Source organism: Salvia splendens, chromosome 4, assembly GCF_004379255.2.
Source record: "Salvia splendens isolate huo1 chromosome 4, SspV2, whole genome shotgun sequence".
NCBI classification, from domain to species: Eukaryota; Viridiplantae; Streptophyta; class Magnoliopsida; order Lamiales; family Lamiaceae; genus Salvia; species Salvia splendens.
This window is the reverse complement of record NC_056035.1, coordinates 23590583-23607255: the sequence shown is the minus strand read 5'-3', so window position 1 is coordinate 23607255 and position 16673 is coordinate 23590583. Positions and strand designations below refer to the sequence as shown.

The 16673-nt window shown below is 43.1% G+C and overlaps 1 protein-coding gene across 1 annotated transcript; it reads left to right on the top strand.

The window, feature by feature from the left end:
* Positions 1-7665: 7665 nt before the first annotated feature.
* On the top strand, positions 7666-13550 carry LOC121800861. Its single transcript, XM_042200352.1, has 9 exons — positions 7666-7852; positions 7897-8907; positions 9015-9211; positions 9488-9678; positions 9726-12141; positions 12208-12361; positions 12713-12858; positions 12956-13283; positions 13471-13550. The coding sequence occupies exons 1-9, from the start codon at positions 7666-7668 to the stop codon at positions 13548-13550; spliced, it is 4710 nt and encodes a 1569-aa protein (XP_042056286.1).
* The last annotated feature ends 3123 nt before the right edge of the window (positions 13551-16673 follow it).

The window sequence follows — 16673 nt, the reverse complement described above, 5'->3', positions numbered from 1 at the left end:
GCCACAATCTCGATCACTAGACCGGCCGACCTAGGGGACGGCTCACGATCCCCATCAGTGCACTAGTCTAAGTAGGGCGTAGACCCTAGTTAGACCCGAATTCGTTAACCATCAAAGTCTAGTAGAGTTTCATTCAAGTAGACAATCAGATAGGCAGTTTCAAAACATAAACACGGCATGACATACTTATAGAAACATCCTTATAACATCGTAAGCATATTGATTCAAAATAAACGTTATAAAATAAAGCCCACCTCAAAAGCTTAGGATTTCCGTAAAATTCCTTGTTCCGACTTTTAGCGTGCGTGCGAACCACCTTTTCGGAAAACACATAAAATTCATATCAAACCTCTGTAACGATGGTAATTAGAATGCATGCACTCTAATTAAAATCTTTTAATTCTCTTTCTCGATTTTCGCACATTTTCGGTTATTCGGCGGCCACCCAAGGCGTCGCGTGCGACGCCGGTCGGCCGCTTACGCTCGTTCTTCCTCCGTTGGCTCCTCGTATTTTCCATAACGTCGAAAATAATTTCTATAAATTATTTACGCGCATACTTTAATTTCCGTAATTATTTACCGTTGAAAAAGTATTACTCCATACTTAGGTAAATTATTCTTCCTCAAAAAGTCTTTCGGAAATTACTGAAATAATTTCCCCCGATTAAATTTTAATTATCGGCCCAAGCGATTAAATTTCTTAGCCACCTTATTCCTCCAAAAATACATAGTGAGCCCCATCAAATTAGTGAGCCCATCAATTTATTTAGACTTCCATTTTTAAAAGGCCCAACAACGAAATAAACTATTCCAAGGCCCAAATTAAAAACACATGGCCCAGATTTAATTATCTCCCTCTCTAACATCTTTCTCTCTCTCCGTCTCCTCTCTCTCTCGGCCACCACACAGCAGCCGCCGCCGTCGCCTTCTCCGGCTCGACGACGTCGCTGCTGGAATAGTCGGCGGGTCGTGAAGCCACCATTGCCTTGCCGCCTCTACTCGTCGCCGTCGCAGGGTCGCCGGGAAGCTGCTGCCGCGGAGGGACTTCGCACGGCGTCGCTGCCAGCTGGAGTCACCGGCCGCTGCTGCCTCCCGTCGCGTTGCTGCTGCCGCCGTCGCCACCGGGAGCCGTCATCCGCACCGGGAACGTCGAGCGCGGCTGTCCGCCGCTGCCCGTCGCCGGCGGCTACTTCTCCTCCTCCGAAACCACTCCGAACCCGCCCAAAAACACCCCGCAAAGGCTCGCAACACGTGTTGTTAACATAAAGCTAAGTTCTTTCTAAGCTTCGGCTAAGTACGACGATCATTTGGAAGGTTCTACGTTGAATTCTACTTAGTTTGATTATGGAAGAAAAGCTATGGAACAAGGATGTATGTCATGTATGCAAGGCTAGTAAACGACTCATGCTTTGAGGATGGAAGAAATGGTATACCTCAAGAGCTTAAATTTGATGGTGGTTGAACAAAAATGGTGGAACCAACTCCTTCTTCTCCCTCCTTCCTCTCGGCTATCTCTCGCCGCTTTTCTTCTCCTTCTTCTCTCTTCTTTTTTTGCCAAGTGAAAGTGGTGAGTGGGTTAGAGGGGTTTGAGGAGGGTGTAGGTATTGATGAGGGAAGTGGAGAGGTAGAAAAAAACCGATCGGTCATCATGGGGGGAAAGAACCGTCGACGTGGGGGGGGGAAAGAAGGAGGAAAAATTATTTTGGGCTTAGATAATTTAAAGCCATACTTGGGCTTCCATAAATTAATTCCAAAGTTGTTGGGCTCAAAATCAACAATTAAATCATGCCCAATTAGAAAGGATTTAAAGAGTTATTAAAATTCAAGTTATTTCATATTTAATTGGACTTCAAATTTATTTTGGAAAGTTCAAAATAAATTCATACATTTATATATTTTTCGCATTTTCCTTCATCAATTAAAATTCACGGTCCTTTATTAAATTTTGTTATCTCGTTCTTCATAACCAAAAATTTAAAGTACGAGAAATCGTACATAATTTATATTTGGTGTTGTTCCAAATATAATATTCATTCAACCGTTCCTTGCTTTACGCGCGTCGTTATCCATAAAACATATATTTCTTTCCGTTTAATTCATTCGTCTTGCTAAAGAATAGCAATTTCATCATCGACCTTTCAACGAGACCTTAAACGTGTCTCCCAACGTTCATTTTTTTAAAAAGAAAACACATTCCTTTTTTTTTCATCAAACCCATAAACCATAATTTTTCCCATAACACATCTATCGAGAAGCATAGCGTTTCGAAATAATTTTATCAATTATTCCGTTACATAAAAGTAAATTTCAAACTTAAGGTACGGGTGTTACAGTTGCCAAGTTGGGTGAATTCTATGATGCACGTATGATTAAGGAATGTATCCTATGACGTGATGCACGTATGATTAAGGAATGTATCCTATGACGTGATTATGTGTGATACGTGGAGAAATATTATGGCATGTGTTTCCTTATGTTGATGAATGTTGGGATGGGTAAATTGACAGAACGATGAAAGAAACGATAGGACATGCATTGTAATGTAAATTTATGGAAGGCTGATTTGTGTTGTGATGATTGGAAAGGGTTATTGTGTGTACGTGAGCACAAGGAACGAGGGTTGCCTTATGTGGATATTGAATTAATTAAGCCAGCGAGGTGGGCTTTCTTTACAAATCTTTTTATTTTCTGAAAATATGATGTGGTGTTATAAGGGTGGTTTAACTTGTTATGTCATGCCATGAATTGTTTTGATTGAGATTGTATGCCTGATGCCTAGTTCGTCTGAGTTTACTGCGTTAGGCTATATGGCTGTGTTGTGAAACGAATTCGGGTCTGAGTAGGGCCGCAAACCCTGTCAGGCTGTGTACACTGATGAGATCGGGAGCCGTCCTTGCTAGTCAGCCGGTCTAGTGGGCGAATAGTGTGGCCACACTTTCGTCGCACTGTGGATTGATGATTGTGATTGATGGATTGTTGAGAAAATGAGAAGATTATTTGACTGGTCAGTCTATGAAACGTTTTTGTGTTCTCGATGATATTTCTTTACTGCGTATAAAACTCGAGATCACTGGTATGGATGACATAACTGTATAAATGTTTTCGGCATGAGCCCATTGAGTACAACAAGTACTCAGCCCTGCATATGTTTTTCCCTATGTGCAGGTTGAGCGGGATGTTGAGGTGGATGTTGAGTTGGCCTAGGAACTTTGGATGCGTTGTGTCTTCATACATAGACGTCATCCTTGACTCTCTTTAAACCTTATTTCCACTGCTATATTTTTGAACTATGCCTCAAGACTTTATTCTGTTTCGTACTGTGTTTGAGCATGTTTGATTGTGTTAGGCGTTAATCTGATGTTTACCTTGTTACTCTGAAATGGTTTTTCGTGAAATAAACCAAATGTTTTCTTTTGGAAGTTAATTGGATTTTAATATTTATTTTTTTCTCCGCTGCTTCTTTTGAAAAATCCTTTGCCATAAGTCGTTGCTAATTAATAATAAATTTATAACATTAAGTTTCTTTAAACTAAAAATTTGTTGTCTAAACTTTTAATGAACTAAAATATTATTCCTTTAAGCTAATTAAGTTTTCATATAAAATGTTATCCTTAAATGTTGTCTTTAATGTTATCCCATGGTCATGATCGCCTCGTTTGTAGTACCCCTAGTTTGGGCGGTCGTGACAGAGTGGTATCAGAGCTTTGTTCTGTCGCTCTGGTCCGAGAGTCTTCTTTCACTTTAAGTCTAGATTAGTGAACCCTTATTGACTAGAAGTGTCACGAAGGCTCAACATCCAAGCATCACGCTCAACCAAGGAAAGTGAGGTATGTTTTAAGTTGTTGATGAAATATGAGAACGATGTATAAGATTGATGATATGATGAGGATGGTTTGGGCAAAAGAATGCATGAGCATGTAATTACGTGATGAAGTGATGTGATTCTAAATTCGTGAATAAATGATGTGAAAAGGACGTAAATGTGAGCATGATTTGCGTGATGATCTAAACACGTGTTATATGTGTGAAAACGATATTGTGATAGTGTGATTATGTGGAATATGAGCATGATTGGCAATATGATCTAAGCACGTGTTGTATGTGTGAATATGATATTGTTATGGTTTGATTATGTGGGACATGAGCAAGATTGGTATGATGTCCTAAGTATGTGTTATATGTGTGAAAGTGATGACGTAAGCATGTGAACATAGGAAGATGGAGTGTTTTATACGAAAGATGAAGATTGATGAGTTGTTTTGACAATGTTGTAACTTTTTAAAAAAAATGTTTGTTTCAAACATATAGGTGAAGTGCATGGTGTCTGATTATGTGGAAAAAAAAACTTTGAGGTTGATGTTTTACAATGGTAAGGACTAGTTGTTCATAGTGGAATTTGATTGACAAAACTATAACATGCTATGGAAAATTGTTGAAAATTTCGAAAAATCTTTGAACCTTGAACGAAAGCATGTTAGTTCGTTTCTTTTGGGAAAATTTAGATCTGGAAGTGAATGAGGAATATGACGTAGTTATGCATGGCGATATACGTTTATGCATGTTGAATCTTTTGGTATGTGAATCATGTTTTAAGTGATGAATTATGAACGTAAAAGTGTGAGGTACTTTATGAAAGTGTTGGTAGAAGAAAGTATGATACTATGAACTTTGTTGCAAACCTAGAATGACCAAGATGTCTGTTTGATCGAACGATATCGTGTTACAACTACAATATCACTTTTATGAGGGATAAGATAAATGGAAATATGTAGTGCGAATTCAAACTCCATTAGTTGATTACAAATTCACTATCGTTTTTCCTGAACGATAAGAATAAAGAGAATACAAAGAGACATTACGTACAAAAAGAACTTCAAGAGGAGATGCTAAATGATTTAATCCTACAACGGGGAGAGATCATACTTGTGATCTAAGATGTAAACTCATTCTTGCGTCAAAAGTGGTGGTGCGACGAAGATGACTGTTATAGCACGTTAGGAGCGCGAGTATAATTGCGATGTTTTAAGAGAATGGTTTTTATGAGGTGCAAAGAATATTATGAAGATATGGATTCCGACTATCATTATTAGTGGCAACGATATGAAGAATCTCAGCGTGGAACCCACAGCTCCTTGAGCGATATTACCAGTTTCGGCCCGCGAAAGATGAATGAGGAGGTGCGATTTTAAAAGCTAGAACGAACTTTTTAATCAACAGTTCTTACTTGGATTCTAAGGAGCTGTCTTTCAGGACCTTTCAAATAATCGTGAGCCCCTGTCTATTTAAATCTTGTTTCACTCACTCTTTTCAAGTAACGTTTATTATTTCTTTTCATCCATTGAGTCATAACTCACTTTCAGTTCTTGGAAAGTGGTGTTGCCTTCATAACTTTGGACACTTGGATCGATTGTAGTCTTCCTTGACCTATTATTTACGAACAATATTTTGACCTTGTGAGCCTTTGCTATTAAACTTCATTTCTAAGGCTGCTTGCAGTTATGTCCTTCAACATGTTCACGTTTCACAGACATGTTTTCTATGGGATATTCTTCTTCGAACTATTTTTTTCAGCCTTTCATTCCGTAAACATGTCTGTTCAAGATCTTTCATACAGAGTGAAATTCTTTTGGTTTTGTTCCACTATACGTATCATATCCATATTATAACTTTTCTTTTTACAAAACAAAGTTAAGGCCTACATTTTGTACCTTGCCTTAACGAATTCAATCCACTAGATTTTCTTTCAAAAGTTCCTTTGACCTTCGTAGCCTACTACGAGACTTGAGATTTAATTCGATTCCACCCTATATTCATGATCTATCTTATGTTCTTTCAAGCTCCGTGGAGATGATCATAACTAATTGTTGCAAGTTAGTGAGACCCGAAAGAGTCGAGCTAGAGACATTGTTTTCTTGATTAATTCTGCAGCCTTTCTGCTTAAGACATTTTCAGCAGTGTAGCTACAATTTTGAAATCAATTCATATCCAAGTAAGACTGCTTGATCAATTTTCGAGTTCTTAATGCTACACTTGGAGGAATGGGTGAGGTTGAGCTTTTCGAATACACTTTATGCGGACGTGTTTGTAGACATGTTGAATTGGGTTTGAGGTTGTCTTCACCTGGTGGAAGTTTAATTGATATTGTGCGAACTTGCTCGAACATAGACTTTGTGTTAGGAGAATTAGGAGTAGTGGCCTAACTTTTGTACGTTATGCCTTTGGAGAACGTAGTCATAATTTTGGGAATGGATTCGCTTACCGAGAACCACACAATGATTCACTGTAAAGAGAGACAGATTTCTTTTCAAGCCCCGGGCAAAGAGCCGACTATCTTATATGGGATCTCCATGAACCGACGAGCCTCCATAATCTCCGCTTTGCAAGCAACCACGATGATAAGAAAAGGGCGTCCGGCGTATCTTGTGTACTTGAACGAAGAGAAAAAGAAGGATTTGAAAGTGGAAGACGTAGCAGTAGTACGAGATTTTCCTGATGTGTTTCCGGAAGCTTTGCCTGGACCGCCACCCAACAGACAATTGGAGTTCACTATTGATTTGGAACCAGGGTCTGCGCCAGTATCAAAAGCGCCATACCGAATGGCCCCTAAAGAGTTGGCAGAATTGAAGATTCAGTTGCAAGAACTGTTAGACTTGAGAAACTATTTCAATCATATATCAAATTAAAGGATGGTAGGCTCTCAATTTCACACTTAGTGTGTGCGATTTACACACAGTAAAATCACGAGTGGTTTCTGCGTTTTGTCCACTGTTCCTTTGATTTCTGGCTACTGTTTCATTGGTTTCTGGCTACTGTTTCACCAATTTCTGGCTACTGTTTCGTGATCTACATTCGTTGATTCGTGTTCTATTTCTCGATTTGGGGGTTAGGGCTTCTCCTTCGCTGTGGCCGTGAGAATGGGGGAGTTGCAGGTAGGGGATCCACCGGGGTTGCTGGGTAGCGATGAGAGGGTCGAGACTGAGGAGAAAGGGATGGAAATTGAGACCAAAGGGATGGAGATGCTGGGTGAGAAAGGAGATGTTGAGTCTGTCGCCCGCCTAGCCAAATTGCCTGAAAAACATACTCGGAAAGAAAGAAATCTCTTCGATCTGTCGCTCGCCTAGCCAAAACTAGGCCGAAATCTCCACTGCTGAGGATGGCTGAGATGAGAAAGGGAGGTCTGCGTGGAAGGGCGTTACGTCTAGCGAGTCTGAAGGGGGTTGAGGGATCGGAGATGAAGGGGTTTAAGGGAAATAAGAGAGCAGGGGAAAGTGGATTAAAGGCATTGGGATCCATATCAGAGGGTAAAGCCTTGCCTGGGGGTTTGATGGAGGTTTCTGGGAATGAGAAGGGGGATGTGGATGGTGGATTTTGTCGGATGGGCTCTGGTGGTGAGGGGATTTTGAAGGAGGATGGAACATGTTCTGGGGAAATGGGGGTCTCGGCTTCACATTGTGACCTGATAGAAAAGAGAAGTATGCAGATGGTCAGGTTACCGGAGGGACATGATGTTGATCTGGTGCTGGATTTAGTTTCATCTCAACCTCTGCAGGAGATGGAATTTATGGGAAAGCAAGGGTGTGCAGAGGTGAAGTTGAGTGGAAATGGAGGGGATGACCTAAGGCTTGAACCGAACCCATTGGGGGAAATGGAAAAGATGATCTAGAAATGAACCATGATTTGAGTAAGGTGGTTAAGGAAGAGTTTCCACCACTATCCAAAGATAATCTACGGAGTGGTAAAGGGAAGGAAACGTTTAGAGGTGCAGGGGGAAAGGAGATGCCGAGGATGGGGGAAAACCAGAACAAAGAAAAGTCGAGCAAGAACAACGGAGGGCCAATTCCGAACGCAGATGGTAACAAATAGCAGGGGGGAAATCCTATAAGTCCTCGTTGGCAGATGGGCCCAATTCCTGGGGAAAACAGCCGGTCAGCTTTGAGCCAGAAAAGATGAGGAAAATGGGGGTACAGGGTGAATGCTCGGGGCTTCCTTCAATCCACTTCTCAAGTGAGAAAACATCCTACCTTGCAGAGAAAATGGGACACGCTATAGTGGGTAAGTTTTCTCACTCCATCTCCTCTTCACAGCATATTCAGAATGCTTTCATAGGAATGAGGTTCAAGGGAGAGTTCTCATGGAAGTACATAAATGCTAAGCATGTGCTGATTCAATTCAGCTTATTAGAAGATTATGTGAAATTGTTGGGGGGGGCGAATGGAATGCCGGTGTGGTTTGTTGAGCGACACCATATGCGAGTGTTTAAATGGACGCCGGATTTCGACCCTTTTTTTGAGTCACCTATAGCGGCTGTTTGGTGTAATTTGATAGGGCTGCCTATTCATTTGTTCGAAAAATTGGCTTTATTTGCGATTGGAGGTCTACTTGGAGAGCCTTTGCAGGTGGATCACGTGACGATTTCTCGGACCAGATTGTCCTTTGCTAGAATGTGCATCAAGATAGACATATCACAGACACAAACTCAGGAAATTGTCTTGGATTTTCAGGGGAGAGAAATCAGGCAGATAGTAAAATGGGATCGTATTCCGCAATATTGTTATGACTGTAAACATTTTGGGCACTCTAGCGAGGTATGTTATGCTAACGGTAAGAGGGAAAAACTGGCAAAAAGGACCTATAATTTTCAGAAAAGTAAGGAGGTGCCTCAGGAGGAGATGGGGGGCAAGGGAGGAGAGAAGGTTTTGGGAGTCTTGACTAATGAGTTGGTCCCAAGGGACGAGGAAATGAGTGTGGCACAGGATGGTGGAGAAGGAGTGGGGTTTGGTTCTGGGAAAGATAAGGGGTTATTGGTAGAGGAAGTTCATGAACTTGGGGGAGGGGAGTTTCTCCGACCAGGGAGGAGGCGTGGGAAACAGGGGAAAGGGGCTGGGGATGCGGTGGGACTGAGGGGAAGTTCGTCTGGGAGTAGAGAACGGAGGAGGGGGGGTCTGGCTGTGCTTCAGGTGAAGGTGGGTTGTCGCCGAGGTTCTCTAAGAATATGTTCTCGGTTCTGAGCTCAGTTTCCATCGATCCTTCTGGGAGCTCTGGTGGGAAGTTTGAGAAAGGATTTAGCTCTCGCGGCCGGTACAGGAAGATGTTGCCAAATGGAGACTTTGACCCTGATGTGTATGAAGACGAAGGAGATTGGTACCCAGAGGAAGATCCAGATCATGATAATGAGATGGAGCAGGATCGGCTCCTGGATAAAAGGGGGCAGGTCTGGATCATGCAGGGCTGGTGGAGGAGAGGGTAGGAAAGAATGGGAGGATTGAACAAGGGGTCTCATCTGCCTTAGTTTCTCATGTCAATTAACTTGCTGATTTGGAATGCTCGGGGTGTAGCTAACGTAAATACCCAGAGCATGATAAAAAGATTGGTGAAGAACAATAAGGTCTCGGTGTTGGCAATCATTGAACCTTTAATTAAACCTAAACCTGACTTCTTTAGCAGGGTCTTTGGTTTGCATTTTAAGGGTGTTAATTGTAATGGGCAGATTTGGATTTTTGCAGCGGAGGGTTTTGAGGTGGATGGGTGGGATGATTCTAAGCAGGTTCTACATGCGAGGTTTGAGACACCCCTGTTGCCGGCACCCTTCTTTGTTTCTGTGGTGTATGGTAAATGCTTTAGGGAAGGCAGATTAGAGATGTGGGATAAACTTCGGGAAATTGCAGCTAGTTTGGATGGGTTGCCTTGGCTAGTTGGAGGTGATTTTAACACTTTTGTATCTGAAGAGGAGAGACAAGGGGGTGTGAGGAAGAGAAGGAGAGAATGTTGGACTTTGCCGAGGCCATCAGCGATTGCCAACTCCTAGATGTGGGAGCTGATGGACCCAAGTTCACATGGGCACGAGGGAACGTTTTTGAGAGGCTAGATAGAGTTCTTCTGGGTGAGGGATGGGCGAACATGCTTGAGTCTACCCATGTTTCAAACCTTCCCAGGATCTTATCTGATCATTGCCCTCTGCTGGTGGAGGCCCGACTTCCGGGGCCACGTGCTAAACCTTCCTTTCGATTTCAGAACATGTGGGTAAGATACCACTTGTTCCTTAATGAGGTTGATAGATGCTGGAGGGAGGGAACAGGTACAAGAGGAATGATCAATATGCAGATTAAACTGAACCAGCTGAAAAGTAGTTTGAAAATCTGGAATCGAGTAGTTTTTGGTAATGTATTTGAAGGGCTGAAAAAGGCGGAAGTAGAGGCTAAAGAAGCCATGGAAAGGTATGAGCAGGACCCTTCTCCAGATTTGCGCTCTGAATTGAATAGGTCGACGGCTAATTTTATCTTGAAGCTTAAAATGGAGGAGGATTATTGGCGGCAGAAGGCAGCACTTAAATGGGTGGCGGAGGGAGAGAGGAACACAAAATTTTTCCATGGATGGGTAAAGCAAAAGAGAATTAAATCTAGAATCCATATGATTGAAGATGGAGATCATATTCTGACAGAGGACAAGGATATCAGAGACTCGGCTGGAAACTTCTTTAAAAATTTACTAACTGGCGAGGTTGAGTCTCTTGAGGAGCCGGACCTTGGTATCCTAGAATCCCTTCCTAATCATGTAAATATGGAAATGCTGGAGAGAACACCTTTTGAGGATGAGATTAAGCAAGTAGTGTTTAGTATTAATGCTGAAAGTGCTGCAGGCCTAGATGGATATTCTGCTTTGTTCTTTCATGTTTGCTGGGAGATTATCAAGGAAGATGTGGTTGATGCGGTGCGGGAATTCTTTTCAGGCTCCCAGATTCCGAGAGGTATTGCAGCCACTCTTATTGTTCTCATACCAAAAAAGAAAAATCCTACAAGGTGGGCAGAGTTTAGACCAATCAGCCTGTGTAACGTTATAAATAAGATAATATCCAAGCTTCTTACTTCTCGGATGGCTCCTCTTTTGCCAATACTTACAGTGTCGAACCAGAGTGGTTTTATTAGAGGTCGGTTGTTAAGTGACAATGTGTTCCTTGCGAAGGAGTTGTTTCATGAAATCTGGAAGGGAGTGGTATCTCCAAACATGGTCCTTAAACTTGACATGGAAAAAGATTACGATCGTGTTCAGTGGCCATTTCTTCTTAAGGTGTTAAAGAAGATGAGCTTCTCGGATAAGTGGGTAAGCTTTATTGAAAATTGCATCTCCCCTTGTTGGTTTTCGGTCTTAATTAATGGGAGTGTTGCTGGTTTCTTTAAGTCGTCTCGGGGCCTCAGGCAAGGGGATCCTATCTCCCCATCTCTGTTCATTCTTGCAGCAGATTATCTCTCGAGGCTTCTTGATCGCCTCATCCTTGGGCGAAAAGAAATGATGTACCGAAAAATGAGATATACTATGGGAATCTCTCATTTGGCTTACGCGGATGATATAATTGTATTCTCACAAGCTCAGAGAGCGTCAGTTTTGGAGCTGGTTGAGTGTCTAGAACATTACATGAAGGTCTCGGGTCAGAAAGTAAATGTGGGAAAGAGCTATTTTTATTTAGACAAAAAACATCAGTCATGGGCAAGAGAAGTCATGGAAGCTAGTGGTTTCCAGCAACGAGAACTCCCTTTTCTTTATCTTGGAGTGCTTATTTTCAGAGGCCCGAAGAAAACAAGTTTGTTTATGTTCCTGCAGGATAAGATCTCGGCACGAATCCATAGTTGGAGTCACAGGAACTTATCCTTTGGCGGCCGGCTAACTCTGATTAAAAGTGTCCTTGGGGCTCTTCCCATTCATATCTTCCAAGTTCTTAATCCCACCAAGGGGGCTTTAAAACAGATTGAACAAGTCATGGCTAGATTTTTGTGGGGCTCATGCAATACGTCAAGGAAAACACATTGGATTAAATGGCAGCGGGTATGTCTTCCGATAGAGGAAGGGGGTGTGGGGATTCGGAACTTGGCAGATGTTATTGAGGCTTTTAGCATCAAGATGTGGTGGAGGTTTCGGGAGCAAAGGTCGTTGTGGGCGCGGTACATGCATCAGAAATATTGCTCCAAATCCTTCCCTCTGGTAACCTACCGCTCAAACCGATTTAGCCTGATGTGGAGACGGTTGTTTAAAGTAGGAAGCCTTTGTCGGGAGCAGGTTCGGTGGGTTCTGGGGAATGGTGAGATCAGTTTTTGGTATGATTCCTGGGTGCTGAGTACGCCTCTTGTAGAGATGTGTGACCCAGGTGTGGTTAGTTCCACATTGAAGGTTAAGGATTTATGGTTGGATGATCATTGGAATGAGGAGGGACTCTAGATTCTGGCAGAGGAGGTGGGGTTACCGGATAGAGTTATTGATAAGATCTTGCAAATCACGTTTGATGGAAGGAGTAGAGATATGGGAAGATGGAAACTTACAGGAAATGGGGATTTTTCCCTGGCATCAGCAGGGAATCTGGTGCGAGATAGAGGTGAGAGGGGGATTACGCTTGCTTCAATTTCCTTGTTCCTTTGGCGTCTCTTGGCGAACAGAATCTCGGTGGATACGAAGATGCAGTGGAGGGGGATTACGCTTGCTTCAAAATGTAGATGCTGTGAGAAGTCTCAGGTGGAATCAAGATTACATTTGTTTGTCAATGGTGAAGCGGCTAGGAGGGTCTGGAACCACTTTGCAGAATGGTTCCCTTAGGTGCTTCCGTTTGGTGAGATTGGGGAAAATTTGGAATTGAGATTCAGATAGTGGCAGAGGTCCCTCGGCGTTAATTCTAATCAGCACGTGGCTGTGATCCTCCCTAGTTTAATCCTTTGGTTTATCTGGACAGAACGCAATGAAAATGTTCACAGGGATAAGGCTTTTGATGTGGCAAATGTGATCAAGAGAGTTAATGTGAAGTTGAGGCATTTGGTTGTGGCCAAGTTACTAGGCCCTGAACATTGGAAATATTGTAGTCCTAAGCTGGATGAGATGGTGAGCAGGGATCCGAAGGTGCGAAGGAAGAAGGTGGGTAGGGTACAGTGGCGACCCCCTGTGGATAAAAATCAATGTAGATGGTGCTTTCAAGCAGCTTCCTCAACGGGCAGGGGGAGGAGGGGTGCTTAGAGATAGTGAGGGGGATATCCTTGCCACCTTTGCTGCTGATCTGGATGCCGGGTCAGGGCTGGAGGCTGAAGCCATGGCATTGATGATAGGCGAGAGGCTTGCGAAGAAACATAGCAACCGTATCTCGATTGAGTCAGATTCGGAAACAGTGGTCCGGTGGCTTCACACAGGCCATCTTGGCCCGGCTGAAATATGTAATGTTTTGGCTAGAGTAAGGAAAGAACTGGAGGGTTGCGTTTGGAGAATCTCCCATATTTTTAGAGAAGGGAATAAGGTAGCAGATTTTCTTGCAGGTTTGAGCCTGCAGGCTGGTGCGATCCAATAGTACACAAAGGGCTCGGCGCCAGCTCGTGTAAAAGCTTTATGTAGATTGGAGCAGTTGGGAATGCCAAATTTCCAGTTTTGATGATGCGGGTGGAGATGGGGTTTGCTGTGTAGGTGCTTTAAGGCTGGCCGAAATTTTTTTGTTTGATGTTGCAGGGCGTTCAATGCTATTCAGGTGGAGATGTGAGATTGCTGGTGGAGGGAATGATGAACAGGAAGTTATCTGCTGGTTCTAGCACAGGCACATATCCTTGGACCAGAGGGTTTTTTGCTTTAGATTGGATAGCTTATTTTCTGCCTTCCTTTGTTTTTGTTGATAGTAGTTTGTTGCCTTTGTGTGACTGTCCACTTTTGGGATAGTTGGTGTAAAAACTTTTCGTTTTGATGATATATAGGGGATGAGGGACCTACTCAACCCTCCACCGTGAAGGTGTTATATAAAAAAAAAACTGTTAGACTTGGGTTTTATTCGACCTAGTGTGTCACCGTGGGGAGCACCAGTGTTGTTTCGTTGAGAAAAAGGATGAAACGATGAGGATGTGCATCGACTATCGTGAGCTCAACAAGATGACCTTGAAGAATAAGTACCCACTGCCGAGGATTGATGATTTGTTTGACCAACTTCGAGGAGCGGACGTATTTTCGAAAATGGACTTGAGGTCGGGATATCATCAACTAAAGGTCCGACGCGAGGATGTGCCTAAGACTGCTTTTCGCACTCGTTATGGCCATTATGAATTCGTCGTGATACCATTTGAGCTGACCAACACCCCAGTCGTTTTCATGGACTTGATGAACCGAGTTTTCCACGAGTATCTTGACAAGTTTGTGTTAGCCTTCATCGACGATGTTTTAGTATACTCGAAGAACGAGAAGGAACATGGATGGCATCTTCAAACTGTGTTGGAAACGTTACGAAAGGAGAAACTTTATGCCAAGTTTAGTAAGTGTGAGTTTCGATTGACTCGAGTGAACTGTCTTGGTCATATTGTGACGGCAAATGGGATTCAAGTATACCCAGCAAAGGTCGAGGCCGTGCAAAATTGGAAGTCGCCGAAAACGCCGAGTGAAATATGTGGTTTCTTGGGATTGCTGGGATATTATCGACGCTTCATAGAGGGATTCTCTAAAATCGCGAGACTAATGACACAGCTGTTGAAGAAAGGAATCAGAGTGGTTTGGACGCCGGAGTGTGAGGCGAGTTTCCAACTTTGAAAGAGAAGTTGACTACATCACCTGTTCTAGCTGTACTGGCAGCCGACAAGGACTTCGCCGTCTATACTGATGCATCGAAAGTAGGACTTGGATGCGTGTTGATGCAACAAGGGAAAGTAATAGCATACGCTTCCCGACAGTTGAGACCGAATGAATTGAATTTTCCGACTCACGACTTGGAGCTAGCAGCAATAGTGCATGCACTGAAAATTTGGAGACATCATCTCTTTGGAGTGAGATGCGAAATATATACGGATCACAAGAGTCTCAAGTATTTCTTCGAGCAAAAAGAGCTAAACATGCGACAATGACGTTGGTTAGAGATCATGAAAGATTATGACTGTGGTATTCACTATCATCCGGGCAAGGCGAACGTAGTAGCCGATGCTTTGAGTAAGAAGAACCAACCGCAATTGGCTTATTTCCTAATGCAAGAGGAAGCGTTGATTCGCGAATTCGACAGAAAGAGTTTGGAGATATTGAAAGCGCCCGAGACAGTAGGAGGAAGAATAGCGACGCTAGTGATTGAGCCAGATTTGAGAACCAAGCTCATAGAAGCCCAACGACGTGATGAGAAGTCGGAAGAATTACGAGTGAAGGTGAGAGCCGAGAAGCTTGACGTACGATGGACGATTGTGTGTGCCGAGCGATGAGGCGCTAAAAGACGAGATTTTGAGTGAAGCGCACGACACGCCTTACACTGCTCACCCCGGAAGCACGAAGATGTATCGAGATTTGAAGCAACATATTTTGTGGAATGGAATGAAAGGGGACGTAGCGTCGTATGTGGAGCGATGTCTAGCATGTCAACAAGTGAAGGACATACACCAACGGCCATATGGGAAATTGCAACCACTTGAAATTCCCGAGTGGAAGTGGGAGCATCTAGCCATGGATTTCGTGTCGGGTTTGTCGAAGTCACAAAAGGGCAACACTCCGATATGGGTAATTATCGATCGACTTACCAAAAACGTGCACTTCTTACCGATTAAGATTACTTATGGAGTGGACAAGTTAGCTAAACTCTACGTGAGTGAGATTGTACGTTTGCAAGGAGTGCCAAAGACCATTGTGTCCGACAGCGATACGAAGTTGACATCAAAGTTTTGGATGAGTTTGCAACGAGATTTGGGCACACAACTGAACTTCAGCACTGCTTATCACCCGCAATCGGACGGGCAGTCAGAGAGGACGATTCAAACGCTTGAGGATATGTTGCGAGCCGTTGTCCTAGATCGAGGGGAAAGTTGGGAAACTGTTCTACCGTTGGTTGAATTCGCCTACAACAATAGCTATCAAGCGACGATCGATATGGCTCCGTATGAAGCTTTGTATGGCAGGAAGTGTCAATCACCACTCTTTTGGGATGAAGTTAGCGAGAGGAAGATGTTAGGAACCGACGCTATAAGGGAAATGACCGAAATTGTGCACCAAATCCGCGCAAGGATCAAGGAAGCTCAAGATAGGCAGAAGTCGTATGCTGACGTGCGTCGAACGAAAATCAAATTCAACGTTGGTGACAAAGTGTTCTTGAAAGTATCCCCGATGAAAGGAGTTGTGAGGTTTGGAGTGAGGGGTAAGCTGAAACAGCGTTTTGTATGGCCGTACGAGATTATCGATGAAGTAGGACCTGTAGCGTATCATTTGGCGTTACCTCCCAGTTTTGGGAATGTGCACAACGTGTTCCATGTGTCGCAGTTGCGCAAGTACGTGTTCGACCCCAAGCATGTGATTCATCAAGAGGAAGTGATCCTGACCCCCGACATGAACTACGAGGAAAGGCCAGAGGCAATCCTAGATCGGAAGGTTCAAGAGTTGCGAAACAAGTCGATAGCATCCGTAAAAGTGTTGTGGAAACACCATGGTCCCGAGGAAGCCACGTGGGAGTTAGAAGATAGAATGAAAGAAAAATACCCCGAGTTGTTTATGTGAGACGGTCAAAATTTCGGGACAAAATTTCTGTTAAGAGGGGAAAGATGTAACATCCCAAATTTTGTGACCTTTATTTAATATATGTCGATTGGAAATTTCATTTATGAAATTTAAATTGTTGCTACGTGATTGAGTTTGATTATGTGGAATAAATTGTCATGGTGAAATTGGAATGAAGTGCTAGTTATATTTAATGTGGGGAATCAATTTAA